This window comes from Excalfactoria chinensis, chromosome 1, assembly GCF_039878825.1.
Source record: "Excalfactoria chinensis isolate bCotChi1 chromosome 1, bCotChi1.hap2, whole genome shotgun sequence".
Taxonomy (NCBI): domain Eukaryota; kingdom Metazoa; phylum Chordata; class Aves; order Galliformes; family Phasianidae; genus Excalfactoria; species Excalfactoria chinensis.
This window is the reverse complement of record NC_092825.1, coordinates 76,492,583-76,510,521: the sequence shown is the minus strand read 5'-3', so window position 1 is coordinate 76,510,521 and position 17,939 is coordinate 76,492,583. Positions and strand designations below refer to the sequence as shown.

Below are 17,939 nucleotides of genomic sequence, written 5' to 3'. Positions count from 1 at the left end.
GCTTCGACTTCGTAAAGAGGGTAATACAGCATTCTTCCATTCAGATGCTATCTGACTGGAACCTTTAGGCGTCAGTAAAGTGCTGCCTCTGGTTTAAGAGCGGATATGTATAATCAATTAAAAACAAAACCAACTGTACTGAGTTTGGGAGAAACTGTGACTACTTTCAGTTCCTTCTTTCCTTCCAAGCGAAGTAGGAATTCAGCATTTTGTTCCCATCTTTAAGATGGCTTCTCCCACAGCCAAACCAGAAGCACAGTTTCTCTTCAATAGTTGGTGAGGTGAGAAGCGAGACATGCACCAAAGCGTTAACCCTAAGCTAACTAAAGCTAAGCATTTAGGTTCATTCTGGAATACTCTTAGGTCTTCTCTGATCTTTGATGTGGCCACAGTGGTGCAAGCAGGATGCAAGATGGGGACCTTCACTGAAACAGTAGTGTGGCATTAGGGCCTGCTCCTGTACAAATACAGCCTTCTCCAGCTATCCTTGCTGTGATGTAACAGCGTAACACAACCTCATCTTTTTCTACCTTGGTTACTTCCCGAAGTGCCTTTGTGACAAGAGGAAGCTGGCTCCTTATCTAGAGCAGGCTCCGTGTTGCACTGTGGCTTCATGCAACTCATTTCCTGCACTCAGGGTCTACTCTCGTGGCAGCTCAGTAACACTTCTGCTTTCAGTACCACACAAATTGCACCTGCTCAAAATTGCTGGCTCTTGCAAAGCTATTTTAGGGCATTACCAGGTAGCATCTTCCACTGGGACTCCTACATGATAGAAGGCTTATGGTTAGGCAACTGGTAGGAGAGAAGAAGCTCTCAAAGCTCAGGGAATGCAAATGTTTGCCAACAGTGCAACAGAGCGCCCAAACCCCCAGACAAAGGCTTTGGGTCACTGAGTTGATGAATGGTCATGCTCTGAGTTTTACTCCCCTTGTGTGTAAGGTTGTAGGTGAGTTAGATTGTTCATGCAGTGTATACACTCATTCTCTGCACAAGTCAGACTGACTTTTTACACTGTTCACAACACAAAGAAGAAAAACAGTGATATTTCCATACCTACATGCCTTCTGGTTTGCCTGTGAGGGACTGTCTTAACTAAAGGGCTGAACACACTCTTCCTAACTGCAGATGTGTCGAGATCTTCCTTATTCCACAGGAGCAAGGTGTGCTGTTTTAAAGGAAACTGCCCCTCTCTCTTCCAAAACAGTACCTTTGTTTAATCCAGAAGCAGGAGGAGTTTTGTGAGGAGGTTTAAGGTTTAGAGATTGTGGCTTTCCACACACACAGCCTTGTAGCCGCAGCTGTCTCCCATCTTTACATGGTACCCTGACATGGAAAAAGGTTGCAGAAGATACTTGCAGGTTCCCCTGCTGACAGAAACACAGTGAGGAACAAACTAGTACAGTTGGTCTCCTCAGTATGAACTGGACCATCCAAGAATAAACAGGGAGCAGAACTGCTGTCTGCTCAGCAACAACACCTGCTTTGAACAGTGTTCCTCCCCATTTCTCCCAGGGTCCTGCTGCTAAACCTCATTCGGTTAAACACTGAAAACAAGTTCACTGTAGTATATGGCCAGGTCAGACTAGGGGAAAAAGAAAACTCATTCCCCATCTTGATCGCTCCATCACGCGAGGATGTCATAATGAATGGTCGGCTTTTTGGTCTGGCGACGGAACTGCTCTAGTTTCAGGCCAACCCTCAGAAGAACAGCTTCATCCCACCACTTTGCCATGACCTGCAGGAAGGGAAAGACAGGGGGGAAAAAAAAGTAGCATCTTCACATAGTGATTGAAAACCCAGGAAAATGTGGCTAAAATTATTGCCCGGTATCACCAAGAAGACACGTGCTTCTCCCTTTCACCCCAGCAAACATGGCACCGCTTTATTTGGGAAAAAGGGAGCTCAGTCTTAATTAGAATGTATGGTACTTCCAATTACATTAGGCCTATTTTAAGAGGGAAAAGAGCAAGAACTTAAATTACCAAACTAGACATCGGGAGAAGAAAGAACAGTGACAAATAATGGGTACCGATACCAGTGGACAAGGAGAAACCTGTCTCCAGATGCCTGAAGAGTCCACCTGGCATTCAGAAGCGAGTTACTCTTTGAGGCAAATCTCACCCAGAAGTTACTAATTCCTTAATAGTATGTGGTGCAGAGCAGAGCTAGCTGGGGATTTTGTGACCCGGCATTCAAAACAGCCACTGCTTACCTGGAAGCCAATTGGAAGCCCAGCAGTAGAATAACCAATAGGAACGACGAGGCCTGGAATCCCAGTGAAGTTACCAAGCTGCATGAACCTGGGAGAAAAGCTGTCATCAGCATTCCTGCCTTGGGGCAGGAGCAAAGTCAGCCTATTCTGGGGGAGAAGCAGCTGGGATTGATCTTCCCTACTATACAGTCTGAACTCCTTGAGTTTGTTCACCTAGTCTACAGCTGTTCCCAAACTTCTTGTTTAACAGCAACTCTTCTTACCTCATAGACCTCATTACGAATGAAATATTGCTGCTCCCAGTCAGAAGGTCAGATTCATGGATTCTCGGGGCAGTGGAAGGAATAGCTGTGGAGGAATCACAGATTGGTTGAGACTGGATGGGAATTCTATAAGTCACCTTGTTCAGCCCTCCAGCTCAAGGAGGGTCAGCGTCAAGGATGGAAGTTTTACAGCTTTTCTGGGCAACTTAATCTGGTGCTTAAGGAACAAAGAAAGGGTCAGTGTGGGGGCAGTCTCCAAGAAACAGTTCACAGAATCACAGAATGACCCGGGTTGGAAGGGACCTCAAGGATCATGTAGTTCCAACCCCCCTGCCTGGCAGGGCCACCAAACATACACCTTTACTAGATCAGGTTGCCCAGAGCCCCGTCCAACCTGGCCTTGAACACCTCCAAGGACGGGGCATCCACAACCTCCCTGGGCAGCCTGTTCCAGGACCTAACCACTCTCCTAGTAAAGAACTTCCCCCTAACATCCAACCTAAATCTTCCCTCTTTTAGCTTAAAACCATTTCCCCTAGTCCTGCTATTATCAGCCCTTTCGATCCTTAATGCCACATTTCATCCAAATTAGTAATGCAAAATTCTTCCCCCAGAACACAATCAAGCCACTGGGATTTCTGAATTGAGCAGTCAGTTTGCCATTGCTATACATGTAGGCAGATGTCTAGTCTTTCCTATATAACTGCTGACTCCACACCTTCTGTTCCAAAATCCAAAAGGGAGTTTAGTGACTGCCTTAGATGCAAGCAGCAACTATAGAAATACACAGCAGTCGTTCTAACCAGGCCCCATTTTCTTTCAGAGCTGCAAGGCACAGCAAAGTCCTTGCACAAAAGTTACACTCTTTAAACTGGAGAGGAAGAGCTAACGGAGTGACTGTTCTCAGTGGGGAGCAGCTCTTTGGCCAAGGCTGCCAATACCTGGTGTAAGTATGCAGTTCACAGTGGCGAAGATCTCTCGCAAAAACCTCATGCTGCGAGTTCTCTGTCGATTTGCCTGCAAGCAGAGAGATTACTGTCTGACTGGGCTGTCTTGGTTCACGAGGCTCATCTCCAAAGGCCACACGAGCCCACGTCTTTGCAAAAGAGAACGCTATTGCTGTGTTTTGAAATCAACATGCAGTACGTCAGCCCAGGTGACACGTTCTCTGTGGTTGCCCCACCGTTTTGCCCACCTTCACTGCAAAATCATTCCCTTTTCTCCCCCACAGCTGAGTGCTCTCTTCCCATGTGTACAGGGAGCTTAAACGTCTATCCCACTTCAGCAATTTCACTGCCTCCCCTTCAGCCTTCATCACAGTTTGTTCTCACCGTAATATAATCCAGAGCTGTGAACTGGGAACCCAAAGCCAGGCTAGCCTGAGTCTCCAAATTCTGAAAGAGAAAATAGTCAAAGTTCTCCCTTGCACCAGGCTTGTTAATCATATCTTTTAGCCTTAGGCAAGTATGAAATAAGACAGCAGCTTCCTGACTCTTTTTCTCCTCACCCTTCCCACCTTCATCAGCCTGACATCGAGCCTGAGTGTCTCCCTGGGAGCTGTAGTTCAGAGCTCTGCATGCGTTAACAGCCTTCCACGCTGACTGGAAGAGTCTCACCTTGCGCATAACAATTTGAAGGGGCTCAGGTGTGCTCAGTCAACAGTAGCACAAAACTGAATGCGATAGCCCTGGAGTTCCCTGCCAGGTCTAATCTCTGATACCAGAAATCATCCAGCAGGTGGTTTTTCATAGAGAAAGCAGGAGAGCCCCAGGTCTCTCAACAGTGCAAGACACTTGCTCTGCATCAGCCATAGGACAACTGCCACCACTGATCCCAACCGCTCCTACTTACCATTTCCTGGAGATGTTTGTTGAAGTCAGGCTGCAGGAAGTCCCTCATCTCACTGAGAATGCAGATCGCGTGGGCTATTTTCACTTCCTCCATCTCTGGAAGAGAAACTTCGACCACTCTGGCTCCCAAATTCTGCAGGTGCTCCACGGCTGAGTGCAGAACAGGTAACACACAGACAGCACCTGTGAGTTTTCTCCCCAGACTTCACTGAAGAGCTGAGAAGCCGTTTCCCCTTGCAAAGTCAGGGACCCCATTTGCAGGCAGGATCTTTAGTGCATAACGTGGCATGCAGATTGCTGGCACCCCTTCTCATGGGTAAAAATCTTAGGTCTAATTAGATCTCAGTGCTCCAGCAGGGCAGAGGTAGAGGCTTGTAAACAGGTTCCTAAATTACCAGCAACGTTTTGGGCAACTTCACCTTCTTACTTTAGCCTTCAGCTAACCCAGACAGTAAAGGTGGTATGATAATGCTTCGCTGAGAACTTGAGATGATGGGCATTTGATCAGCACGAAGCAGTTATTGAGCATCAGGAGAAGCCCATTCGAAGCCTATTCTGAACTACAATGATAGAGGAACCCTGTGCACACTCAGAGATCAGGTCAACAGTACAGTCTCGCCAAATCCTGATGCACTTTAACAAGGTCAGACACCAGGACTTTGCTAAAACATGAATCTTCTGCAGCTTAAAAAGAACTCCTTTCTTTGACTCCAGCATCTCCACAAATACCCATGTTTGTGGTACATCTCTCCAAAGAAACCTCGACGCGTGTGGAAGCACAGGTTTTAAGATAAGAGCTGGAAATAAGGAGGCTGAAGAGAACTCAGGCAAACAAAGCCTGAGTACTGTGAGCTATCTCACAATGCACAAGAAGCCATCTATTATGCGACGCACTGTAGTCTCTCCCCCAGCTCACCATGTTCAATTTTGCTCAGTCTAAAATCTCACAAAGCCACCCCTTTGCCGATATCAAGGAAATATGAGAAGACTAAATACCTCAGAAAATCCTAGCCGTCCTCCCCACTGAATATAACCTTGTGAAACAAGTCCCTCCCATAGAAGTCTTTTACCCTTAAAGCTTGCGGAGTAACTATTACTGAGTGCAGATCTGTCTTTCCACAGACAGAGGCTTAGCACACTGAACTGTATTCTTCCATTGTAACCTGACAAGCCTGCAACTGCTGAGCTTTTTAACCCTCAGCAGTCAGGAGGGCTACCCCAGTACAAAGCTGCTGCTGTCTGCCCAGTCACACTTCTTTAAGCATGTGCCTTTAAGGACAGCAGGCCAGATCTCATTAATGCATCCACGAGAGGAAACACCAAGTGACACTATGACTTTAGGCAAATGAAGAGACTTGGAAACTTTTGCTCTTTACCTTTCTCACAGACGGACAGGATTTCTGCATCACATGCCTAGAGAACAAGAAGAAAGAACTGAGCAGACTTTGGTAACAACTCTCCTCTTCTTGGTGAGCACACTCACAGAACTTTGGTCCTCAGGCCTTCCCTACTGCTGTCTCTAAGGGCATGGATACAGCCTTGGGACATCTGCTCCAAGAGAACAACTTGCAGGGCATTCCCCTATGGAAAAGGAACGATCTCCTCTTCCAGAGGAGAGGATATTTCTCCACACCAGGGCAAAGCCAAAAACAACCTTATTCTCCTCAAAGGGAAGAAATCTTGGGCATGTTTGTGGAGCTTTATTGCGACTGCCAAGCAGTATTAGCTTGTATGACCAGTTTCAACATGGGGATGATGAAATACTATTCAGTATCTACACCATTGTCACCAAATAGATATGGTAATTTTCCTCATTTGTTTTTAAACTAATTCCCTCTTTGGAATCAATTCAGAAGCATCGCTTCCAATAAAAACAGTGCTATGAGAAAGCATACTGCCATGAAATGTAGAGTCGTTACCTTTCCTCCTACCTTCAATAGGATTCTACTCAAAAGGTCGCCTTAGGAAAATGTCATCCCAGTGGGTGTTTTCACCCCATATTTCCCTCAAATTATAGGACTAAATATAAGAAGGATTGAAAGGCAAGAGGACACCGAATGCACAGAATTCCTACAAAACTTCATTCTGCAAAGCATCAGGAAGAAAGAGATTAGAACAGGCACCTTAAAAAATGTCCAATCCACTCCCAGTTTTAAGCCTTTCAGGTCAGGAGCACACATATCTGACAGGGTTGCTTTGGGTTGCTTTAGTCCTGCAGGAAACAAGCAAGAGTTTCTCTGTTTATCTAGATGCCCATAGGAAAGCAGAGTGCTTGGCTGCAGGGAGGGAGTGGGTTCACCTACCATATGGATAGAGAGGATCTGGCTCAGCAAGAACACTGTAAACAATGGCTGCATCTGCCACTGAGGTACAGATAGGACCTGTAAAAGAGACAGCAGTTATGAAAACATGGCAAGGAGTAAATAGGATCCTTCTTTTGTAGGCCCAGATTGCCTCCCCGGTGGCAACATACAGGGAGGTCCCTGAAAGGGAGCACAAGTTCTCTTACCTACACTGACTGTGGAATAAGAGAGCGGGAGGCTGCCATGACTGCTGATCCGCCCAAATGTACCTTGGGAAAAAGAAATGGGCTGTTAGCTACACATGAGCACACACTGGTAAGACCTGAACTCAACAGCCTTGTTCCACCCAGCTGAGGCAGCAAGTAACGCACCCAATCCAGCCACTTTTAGGCCTGCTGTTTCAGAGCTCCAATCTTTCAATGCCCTCTTTTGCAGAGGCAGAAATTGTCAACAGGAAGAGATGCTACGCTCTGCAAGATCTCAACCTCTTCACCAGTCAGACTTCATGCCTAGCACGGGCTGTCTTCCGCAAATGTTCTTATCCGTTTTCTGACCAGTCATACTTTAGTCATCATTCTTACCTTCCTCAGATGAATGATAACTGAGCTGGCCACATGTGAAAGACGGTAAAACAGGGTAATGGTTCAGTATCTGCTCACACAGAGCAACTGAGATCTTTCAGAATGTCAAACCAATCCAAAAAACCAACTTCTCTTCTGAGTGACGATGATGGCTTCACCTGCTTTGCCACCTACCACACCATATAACTGGGATAATGGGAATCCATCACAGATGGAGCTGCTTTGCACTAGCTCACTATGGATACCCAACTACATTGTGTATATCTCCCAGGAGAGGAAGACAGAAGAAGGACGAAAGGACAGAAAGAAAAGCAGCGTGCAAGTTTTGCTTAGCATTTGATACACGTACAGAAGTTAGTTTTTCCTCAATGTCTGTTCCATGCTCAGTGCTGAGACTACTGTCACTTAGCCAGTCTAACCTATATGCCTCTCGGAATGCTCTGCTCCAGAGTTTCTCTGGTTGAATTTTACTTAGCAAGAATTAATAGATTGGGCCTGTCTTGTTTGTGGCATCCTGATACAGTAAAGAAGACATACACACCCACTAAGATTAAAGGGCACTACCTTTCAGCCCCACCACACCACAGAACGAAGAAGGAATCCTCACAGAGCCGCCTCCATCTGTGCCAATGGCCACTGGGCAGAGACCTACAAAAACAAGCATTGGCCTGTGATCAGAGAGACAATGTTATGCCCCTTCCACTCTACTACCACCACCTGCACCACAACAGCACAAAGAGCTCTCTGTTTATCTAGAACTTCCCTCCAGCTTCTAACCCCTTAGTGAAATCTAAACACCTGATGCTCAGGACTTGCCTCCCACCGCCCTCAGGCTGTTTAGATACACCTACCTGCTGCTACAGCTGCTGCCGACCCACTGGAGCTCCCACCTGTGAAATGGTTGGGCTTGTAGGGATTCCTAGGGATCTTGTGGTACCTGAGGCAGACAAACAGTGGTAAACATTCTCCTAAGCAGCACTGAGTGTACTACAGGGCAGAAAAAGATCCAGAAACGTAGCTCAGAGATTCAGATCTATTAGTAAAGAGACACCAGTCCACCCCATATAGTACTACATTACTACAAAATGAGACAGAAGAATAATTCTGGCTCATAGTGCAGTCTCTTAATATCATGAACAACCTATCCAAAAGGAAGAGACCCAAAGCAACAGAAAGGATGCTGCTCTACCTCTTCTGGTTGTGACTACACTGTGCCATTACTGCATACCACAGTGCATTATGCAACGCCAGAAGATGGAGCAGTCAATGACCACCAGTTCTTACAGAACCACAAGCAAGTTGGCGTTCCCAGCTCTGCCCTTAATTCCAAACTCTTCAGTCTGACCACATCCCGAGACACCAAAGGGACCTGCCCAATGGCAGGGTATCCAGCTAGGGCAGCAGACCACACACAGGGAGAAAATGCTCATGCATTTTGCTGTAGCTGTGGGAGAGCCCCACTTCCATCCAGCTGCACATTCATAAAGCGTGGATCTGCAGACAGCTTATAACTGCTGTAAGAACCACTGCTCTGACAGAGGAGATCTCAGCCTGCTATAGCTGGAAGATTCACAAAAGTGAAACAAATTACAGCGAGCTTGTTTTAGTTAGGAAATTAAGACACTTAAGTTACTCCTAAACTGATTGTACCTTTTCTCATAGCTCTTGGCCGTTAGCCATTTTTGCGAATGTGTATGAGGTCACTATTGTTTTCTGTCATTGTTTCTGTCTATGGTTTATCCTGTAAACATCTATGATTCACACCTTCAAGTCATGTAAGGCCTTGCAAAGCCAACTCTTTACTCAGAACCACTTGGGTCCTCTCCTGCCTTTGGTTTCAGGAGTCTTCAGGCTTCTACATCTACTCTGAGCCTCAATTCTTCAGTGCTAGGTTTTCAGATCCACATGCTTTTCCCTGCATGGGTTTATTTCAGTCAGTTTTACATGCTTGCCCTATTTTTGTACCCTGTCAGTTCTAGACAGACTTTATGTCTTTCTAGAGCCTAGGGGAGAGAGAAGGGGGGGATTTTTTTACCTATTAGGGTTGCATCCAGTTGTTCCAGTCCCTAGTTCATGCATGTTTGAGACCCCAATAATCACAGCTCCAGCCTCTCGCAGCTTCTTGGCCACAGTAGCATCTTCTTTTTCAGGCTCTGTCCCAAGGTACACTGTTCCAACTCGGTGATAGTAGGGTACCTTGGCAAGAAAACGCCTCATTATTCATCATAAAGTCCCAGAAAGGTGGGCAGGCACTTGCATGTACCTCATGTGCACATTTCAGCTCTGCAACCAATCCCAAACATCAGGACCCACTGATTTAAGTCAGGACCTTGCTCTTCATCTTGCCCTGTGTTGATTCCTGTTAGAACAGATCCTTAGCTCTTCGCTGTTGGGTCGTTCTCATGTGCAAAGAAGTCCCTTTAATACTACAATATAGACGAGCAGAGAAAAGCAGATGGACAGAAAAGTCCATCTCTCTACAAAAATGTAATCGCTATGCTCAGAGGCTGCAGAACAGTCAAGCCTGGCCCCACAGCACACAGGAGCTCTATTTCCCACATTCTGTGGAAGGAGCTGCAGTGTTTAAAACTGCAGCGCTTTGAAGCAAGGCACTGAGATTACAAGGCTGCCAAAACACCAGATGGACTCAGTTTCAGGGTGTGCTAAGTACTCCCCCCATACCATTAAGCGATAAGTCTCTCCAGAGCCCATGACAGCTTAATGGCACTGCCAGGAGTATTTAGTAGTTGCCAGCTCACAGGCAAAGCCCACCATGGGTGGGGACTTTCAGTGTAACTTTCATATTTCTGATATAAGTATGTTCTTTATGGCAACGAGAGATGGAGGCTATGCTAGAGTCAGTGCCAAAGAAGCCCAGGCAGTTACACCCACTGCTACAGATGCTTTTATGCACGCTCATTTCATCAGAAGAGGGATTGCTTCCTACCGCCACCCTCTAATCCTCATGGAATACAGAGATTCATACAAGATAAGGAAAGCGTCTGCTGTACTCAAGATCTATGTTCGCTTGGCAAAACTTGCTAATCCTGTTCATTATGCTCATTTACCTCCTATATTTCAAATATAGGCTTCTGCTGAAGAGATGGCCTTCAAAACCTGTTGCAATGAGTTCTCCTGTTTGATTTCTTACAGCATGAGCTGACAGCTAGATAAGGAAACTCACCACTTTGAACTCTTCTTTCAGACACACTGGGATGCCATCCAGGTAAGATAGGGTACATTTATTCCTGTAGCGAGCAGTGGAGGCCTCGGCCATCTACACGGAGGAAGAAAATGTATATGGCAGAGTTGAGCTACAAGTCACTACAAGTTTAATAATAGATACCACTAACAGCTTTGTCAGGTTACTGACAAGACAAACTATATAAGATTTCTTTTTCCGCTGTATGCTGGTGGGAAAATACTGCCTGGGAGCATCCATGCTGACAGATGCCACATAAGCACAAAAATTCTGGTTTAAAAACAGAAAAATAGTTGTTCAGTAGGAAACAAATCACCTTAATGCTGCCTCTTTTTGCACGAAAGGAAGCAAACTTTCTGTAGTCCTCTACACAAGAAATAAGCAAAAACGTACATATTTTTCTGTGTAATAGATCAGAAGAACCTCTATCTTTTCTACTGCTCTTTTGGTGGCAGAAACTCCTTTCCAAACAGACATTACCAGCATTATTTGCTCCTGGTCCCATTGCACTATCGCTCTGAGTGGAGGCGTGGATTTGTCGCAGTCCTCCAGCACGGCAATGATGTTCTTTGCTACTTGAGATGGTGTCAGCTTCCCACTCCTACAAGACAAAAGTTGGGGCCTCATTTTAAGGCCCCACACACCATATCCATGCAAAGGGTTTGTCTATCGTGTAGCAAGAAGGCAGCTGTCACAGTTATAACCACTAAATAAGTAATAGTATGTGTGTGGTGATTATTTCCATTTGATTGCATCAGGACAGGAGACATCCTTCCCTAAAGGAGTACTTGCCTACATAGCACTCTCCCAACCTCCAGAGTAGGGGCAGGAGACAGGAGACTTACTCAGATATCCCTGAAACACTAGGAAAAATGGGGCAGGAAGGCCTTTGCAGATTGCCCTCAAGCTTTAGAAGGTCAAAGGCTATGAAACTGACAGTACTGCGAGGTAAGAGAAGAGGCCAGATCTGCCTCTGACTGACACAAAAGCCTGGATCTATAACACCAGATTGCAGTGTCACCCTTTTGCTCCAAGGTCACCGCTCACTGGAAGGGGTGACCCCTGTGGAACACGTGCCAGGAACATGGCAGGATTTATTTGTGTGCTCCAGATCTGGCACACATTCCAAAGACAGCCACGAGTTACTCAGCAGCAGCCAACAGGTTACAGAACTTCAGAGACAGGGTTGTGCTTCCAGCTCCTTCTGAGCTGGGTGCGTTGACTGTGTAAAAGCAGTCACACTGTTCTCAAGAACATAAGCAGCTTGGAAATAAAGGAGCTCTTCAGAGGTCTACAGTATGTGCAACTTGCTTCATCCATATGAACCTTTCTCACCTCCTCACTCACTTGGGCAATCAAGGTATGTAGAAAACTCCCAAATGCAGGCAGCCAAGACAAACAGTATTTAAATAATCTTGCAGGCTTTTTAAGAGTTATGCCAGCTCCCCAGTTGGCTTTCCTTTGTTATTCTATCTGAGGGAAAGGACTGCAAAGGATGATGCTAAACAGTGGTACCTCAAGGACAATCCTAACAAGGAAATGCCTGAGAGTTTGGGGAACAGCAGCAGCCCACAGCTGGGGAACATGAGAGACAAGTTGTTTCCCAGCTATAATTTCACTCACCGGTAGCAGTCCAGGTAGTCTTTGATCCCTTTGAAGCTAAACCCATGGCTAGCAGAATCAGGCCTGAGAAAAAAGAATTGTAAAGGGCAACTCTGAATGATCATTAGCAAAACATGCATCTTGAACAAAATGTCTCATTAGCAAGAGATGTAACTTAGATAAAGCGTCATGAGAATGCATTAACCTTTCCTTGTTTAGAAGCATAGTGTCAAGGCCTACTAGTATACAAACTTCCTTGGTTTCTCCTTGAGCCCTGGCCAGCCTTGAGGTAGAATCCAAAAAGGGAGAATGAAACCAGATGTTTCCACCTAACTGTCATGTAAATGTGTTTATTCAGCCATATAAAAGCTGGACCCTCTTGCAGTGAGGTTAGAGGCCTCATCTACAAGTGGACACACTGTGTAAGACCTCCCCACTTGCTGGGAAAGGCTTTCCAAATCGTCACTACAATCAGGGCTTCCCAGCAACTGTGGATCTGGATGATGGTAAAGTATGAAGGCAATTGATGATGTATCTTTCTTACTCAGTACAGTTCTTCATCACTGTAGCCAATCTTATGTTGTAATGGTTAGATGCATTACCATGTTCCACTTTATTCTTGCTGTATATCATTTCACTTGCTATCGCTTGAAACGTAAGTTAAGATAAACACACTTCTTTAAGCTGATATCTCTGACCTTGGTGCTTACTCTGTCCATTGGCAACACAGCCAGCAGCACATCCAGTGCCTGGTGTGGGATGGGGAAGAGGTACTATGTAGCACACAGGAATTCACATCAGACTGCTTAAAAACTAAGTAGCTCGAGTACTTGACAAACACACCATTTCTCATCACAGTAGGATGAACAGTGAGCAATTTAAAACAGCTGGTTACAATTACTACTCCTGTAATGTCCCCATATCATCACCCAACTCAGAAGCCATACCTTGGAGCAGGACAGTGTATGGCTCTCATCATGTGCTATGCAGGCTAGATTCAAGTATCCTGCCCTGTAGTAGTCAACATACTATTGATAGAGCTGAGGACATAAGAACCAGAAAGCTGCACTCACCTTGACCAGTGCCCACAGGAAACATATCCCTACCTCTACTCTGAAGGATCTGAATGATTTTCCTTGCTCTAACTTAAGAACTCAAGCAGGAAGCAAGCTTTGTCTTCCTAAAAACTCAGATGTAAACAAAGAACCTACTCCCTGAGACACTGGTAAAGCACACAGACATCTTCAGTAACCATTAGACAGACGCACAACTAAGAACAAAACCAGACGGGAAAAGCATTCGTAGCAATCCAGCTGCCCTAACCTCAGCATCAGACTCTGGACAGAAATGGGATGTCCCAGTAACATTTCATCCCTAATTTGGTGGGATTTAATCAAGCACGGGCTGCAAATAAGAAGCTAAACAGGCCATTCTCCAGGCAACCTAAGGAGCAAAACCTGATCTCTTGTGAACTGTTTGCTTTATACCTTATGTTTCTTCTCCAGACAACCTGTTTTCTCTTTGATACATTGCGAATAAGAAACAGCACACCTGCAATTTCACTTAAGGGGGCATATGCATCAAGTAGGCAGCCACTAAGTGTATCTACTCTAATAGTACAACCAGAGCAAAGCAGTCTGTCTGAAGCTAGCAAGCTAGTTAACGCTGCATGTTAACTACTTGTGATTTATAAATTACGAAAGGAGAGATCTGACAGCACTACTTGTTTAGTCAAGTCCCGTGGTCACGGAAAGAGATTTTAATCCAGATTACTCACAGTGACTGTTTCCCCCTTCATATCAGGCTCCAACATGTGTATTCTTTCACTCCGCTCTTCAAGCAACCCACACTCACCTTGTATCTATCAACTGCTTGATGATATCCAAAGTGCTTGTAGTCTCAGATCTGTCTTCTGTAACCTCTGCAGCAACCTCCGGGATAAACGTGGGATCTTCATGAATGTCAAGAGAACGCATGAGGGAGAAGTTGTTCAGCCTGCAAGAGAGAGAGAGTGCGAGAAGATGCAAGCTCCTCCATGACTAATTTTTCCATACTGTTCCAAGTGAATTTTACCCAAGAACATTTCGTTGTAGCAGTCTGCTCATACAGCAGGGAGTTGCAACTGTTACAAAATAATCTTTCACACCTTTCTAAAGCCTTGCTGAAGGCAGCACCGAATCCATCCTGCTTGCTTAACTGAGCCTCCCACCTTTTGACATAAAGCCAGCCAGCCTCCATAAATCCAAGCTGGGAAAGATCTGGTGAAAGTTTTCCCATTCACTCTAATCAGATACATCACCCACAGACCAAGAAAGAGAGGAGAGGTAACTTTTAATAGGAATGGAATGGAAGCACCCTTAAAAACAATCTTGGAGGAGATAAAACTCCCCTCTTACCTTAGTAAGAGCGGCAGTAACAAGATCTGTCCAAAAGCCTAGAAGAAGGTAAGCAGAAACATTGATTTGCAATAGCTTTGACCTGAGCATCTTCCTCATGAGGGAAGGAACGCTAAATGCACTCACAATTGCTGCTGTTTTCGAGCACCCTGCAGAGCACACTCTTGTATTTCAGGCCACAACACTGACCTGAAATGTTTTTTCCACCCTATGCACATTTATAGAATCATAAAGACTGTATTTTCCTGGCTATTCTGTGAGAACACTCATTTTTTCTTCCGACTCAGCTCCAGAAAGCCTGCAGTTGCGGGCTGCAGTGCTGTTAAGAGGCATCTATACAGCTCCCACCAGTGCTCAGAGTTATGCAAACACTGGACAGGGTAGAAGCTTATTATCATTTCGTTTATCTCTCTGTTAACATCTTTCCTGCAGTAAACTGAGTCAACTTGGAAAAGCATGAGAACTGTCGGTAGCAGGCAGCTGAAAGCAGTCTCTGGACACCACGGTTCCCAGTGTAGCAATACCAGCAGTCCCTGGGAGATCAGCTTTGTTACAGGTTGCTGTTAACAGCCCAAGAATCAGCATCCAAAACAGGTGAAGGGAGTGCAGCTCCAGCTCCCAGTGTGACTCTGAAGCAAGGCTCCCACTCCTACGTATGTGAAGTGATACGTTGCTTCACACATTGTGTAAGAATTGATTTCTATCTGATAAGGCATTGCTCATAACCTCATGCAGTGCAACAGTAAAATCCAGAGTGAGACTGGGGATCATAAAACCATTAAGGCTGTTAAGACCAATAAGAATATCCAGCACAATCAACTCATGCCTGTGACTGCTCTAGAACATGTCCCTTGGTATCACATCTACCCTTATCTTGAACATTTCCCAGGGACAGTAACTCCTCCCCCTCCCTGGGCAGCCTTTGCCAATGTTTCACCATTCTTTCTGATAAGACTTTACCTAATATCCAACCTGAACCAACCCCTGGCACAACCTGAGGCCATTCTCTGTCCTTCGCCTCTGTCCTTCTATTACTGTTACCTGCGAGAAGAGGCTTAAACCCCTTCACTACATTTTCCCTTCCGGTAGTTGTAGTGAACAATCAGGTCTCCCCTGAGCCTCCTCTTCTCCGGACTGAACAAACTTGTTTTCCTCAGCCATTCCCCATAAGACTTGGGCTCCAGACCCTTCACCAGCTTCGTTGCCTTTCTCTGAACACAATCTAGGGTCTTGATGTCTTTCTTGTAGCAAGGGGCCCAAAAATGAGCACAATACTAAAGATGCCACCTCAGCAGAGCTGAACATGGGGGACAATCACCTCCCTGCTCCTGTTGGATGCACTGTTTCTGATACTAGCCAGGATGCCATTGGCCTTCTTCACCACCTGGGCACGCTGCTGGCTCACGTTCAGCCAAGCATCGACCAACACCCCCAGGTCCTTTACCTCCACACAGCTTTCCAGTCACTCTGTCCCAAGTCCATAGCGTTGCCTGGGGTTGTGAAGTGCAGGAGCCCAGGCCATCATGGAATGGCATAGGTTGGAAGGGACATTAAAGGTTATGTCTCCATCCAAATGGGATGACAGGAAAGGAAATCAGCCCAGTGTCGCACACCAGACACAACCATAAAGCAAAGAACCGTTCCAGTCATTACACCCAGGCACAAAACCCCTCACAAGGTAAGCCTGAGACAGGTAGGCACCAAGACAAGACTGTACGACCCCAAAGCGAGAGGCAGAGCAGAGCAGACCCAAAGCCAGCCTCCACAGAAGCCGGCACCAGCAGCCCCCACAAAGGGAAGGAGACACTCCCACACGCGCGGCTGCAGCTGCACCTGCTCCAGAGCCCTCCGGGCACAGACAAACCCCAAAGCGATACGAGCCCCGCTGAGAACAGCTGTCCGCAGCCTCTCTATGCGAGAGCCCCAACGAGAGGGACCAAGCGATCCCAGTTCCTCCGTGCCCGTGGGGTCCCGCACCTCCCGGCCCGGCCCGGCCCGGTCCCCCCGCGGCGGACATCTTGTGCCCGCTCCCGCTCACCGTGTTAGCCGTGTGCACGAAGAGCCGCAGCCAGAAGCCGCACAGCCGCGGGGCCCACTGCAGAGAGGAGGCGAGAGGTGAGCGCCGGACCCGCTCCCCGCGGCCCCCCCGCCCCGTCCACCCCACCCCGCGCTCACGGCGTCCCGCGGCGGGCGAGAGGCTGCGGCCCGGCCCGGCTCCCGGCGGTGCAGCGTGGCGGCCGCGCTGCCCGTGTACCGCCGCACGCAGCACAGGTACAGGGCGGCGGCGGGCAGCAGCGCGCCGAGCAGCAGCAACACCAGCTCCATCGCGTCGCTAGCGGCCGAACCCGGAGCCGGCGCCGCGCTATGGCGGAGGGGCGGTGCTCGGCATCAACCCGCCCGCTGCCGGCCCCCGCGAGGCGGGATCGGAGGGTTTCCCGCGCGGTGAGCGCTGCCCGCCATGTCGCGCTTCTTCCAGGCGCTGCGCCGTGCCGGTAGGGCTCGGGCGGGAGGGCTGGGAGTGCAGGAGGAGGACGTGTGCCGCTGGGGGCTGACAGGTCAGTGCGCCCGGGGACGGGAACCCGGCTGGTGCCGCGTTGCTGTGATCACACCGATCCCGTGTGCTCCCCGACAGCCGTTACGAGTGGCCGCGGGCCTGTTCAACCACGGCTGTCGCTGCCACAGCAGGCGTTTCCCCCCTAGGCTCGTTGCTTCTTACAATCCTTCCTGCCTGTTTCAGTCACTTTGCCTTTTTTGTCCAATCCTCAGTATCTCGGTTTGCTGAGCTGTTGTGGATGCCCCATCCCTGGAGGCATTCAAGGCCAGGCTGGATGTGGCTCTGGGCAGCCTGGTCTGCTGGTTGGCGACTCTGCACATAGCAGGGGGGTTGAAACTCAATGATCATTGTGGTCCTTTGCAACCCAGGCCATTCTATGATTTTGTTAATGCTAAACTGTTTCTGTGCAACCTGGTGGACTAAATGGGTCCCTTCCACTACTTAAGTCCGGGTGCGAGAGAAGATCTTGTAAACTTCAGTCTGACTCGTGTTTGCTTTGGTATAGCATATCCATTAATAAGAGTTGCTCTGTCTTGGTGGTAGCTACAGGGATCTGCAGTTGATGTCTGTTCTAACTTCAGCTGGAAAGCATCTTATTGGAAATTGATCGTTATGTTACTGTGGACTGCTACAGAAAAAGATTTCTGAACTAACAGCCTAAAGAGTGTCCCTGGAAGTAGTGCTTGTGTGTTTAGAATGTGTCTGAAGCTGAAAGCAGAATCATAGAACGGCCTGGGTTTAAAAGGACAGCAATGATGATCTCGTTTCAACCCCTCTGCTATGTGCAGGGCCACCAACCACCATACTAGGCTGCCCAGAGCCACATCCAGTCTGGCCTTGAATACCACCAGGGATGGGGCATCCACAACCTCCTTGGGCAACCTGTTCCAGTGCATCACCACCCTCTGTGTGAAAAACTTCCTCCTAATATCTAACCTAAACCTCCTCTAAATTCAGGCTAAATGTCAGGAAT

At 47.3% G+C, this 17,939-nt stretch overlaps 2 protein-coding genes across 8 annotated transcripts in view; one reads left to right on the top strand and one right to left on the bottom strand.

Moving 5' to 3' along the window:
* Positions 1-1,202: 1,202 nt before the first annotated feature.
* On the bottom strand, positions 1,203-16,811 carry LOC140247461 (uncharacterized). The gene is made up of 20 exons (XM_072327177.1): positions 16,588-16,811; positions 16,451-16,507; positions 14,413-14,450; positions 13,871-14,011; positions 12,038-12,100; positions 10,895-11,015; positions 10,397-10,489; positions 9,248-9,408; positions 8,064-8,149; positions 7,777-7,860; positions 6,838-6,900; positions 6,632-6,709; positions 6,452-6,540; positions 5,705-5,741; positions 4,330-4,478; positions 3,810-3,872; positions 3,420-3,495; positions 2,479-2,563; positions 2,216-2,303; positions 1,203-1,738 (listed from the first exon to the last, which is right to left on the bottom strand). Exons 1-20 carry the CDS (start codon positions 16,735-16,737, stop codon positions 1,628-1,630), a joined length of 1,833 nt encoding a protein of 610 aa, XP_072183278.1. The 5' UTR covers positions 16,738-16,811; the 3' UTR covers positions 1,203-1,627.
* The window catches only part of CHD1L (chromodomain helicase DNA binding protein 1 like), a 22,084-nt gene continuing 20,557 nt past the window's right edge, over positions 16,413-17,939 (top strand). For 2 of the 7 annotated variants that reach the window (XR_011902664.1, XR_011902665.1), the window contains exon 1: positions 16,871-16,967. Coding sequence is in view for 1 of the 7 variants with exons in the window: in XM_072327170.1 (XP_072183271.1) it covers positions 16,871-16,967 (97 nt within the window). In the remaining 6 variants the exon portion in view is untranslated. Of the gene's footprint in view, positions 16,528-16,817; positions 16,968-17,939 lie in introns of those variants that run through there. The other 5 variants (XM_072327172.1, XM_072327175.1, XM_072327173.1 and 2 more) reach the window with 5 other exon arrangements.

Bases quoted from the DNA above. Each gene is read 5' to 3' on its own strand.
- LOC140247461 (XM_072327177.1), bottom strand. From the start codon at position 16,737: ATGGAGCTGGTGTTGCTGCTGCTCGGCGCGCTGCTGCCCGCCGCCGCC. The intron at 12,101-13,870 runs GTGAGTGTGGGT...CTTTTTTCTCAG, and splicing joins AAGCAGTTGATAGATACAAG to GCCTGATTCTGCTAGCCATG. The intron at 8,150-9,247 runs GTAAAAAAATCC...TGTCTGCCTCAG, and splicing joins ACTGGATGCAACCCTAATAG to GTACCACAAGATCCCTAGGA.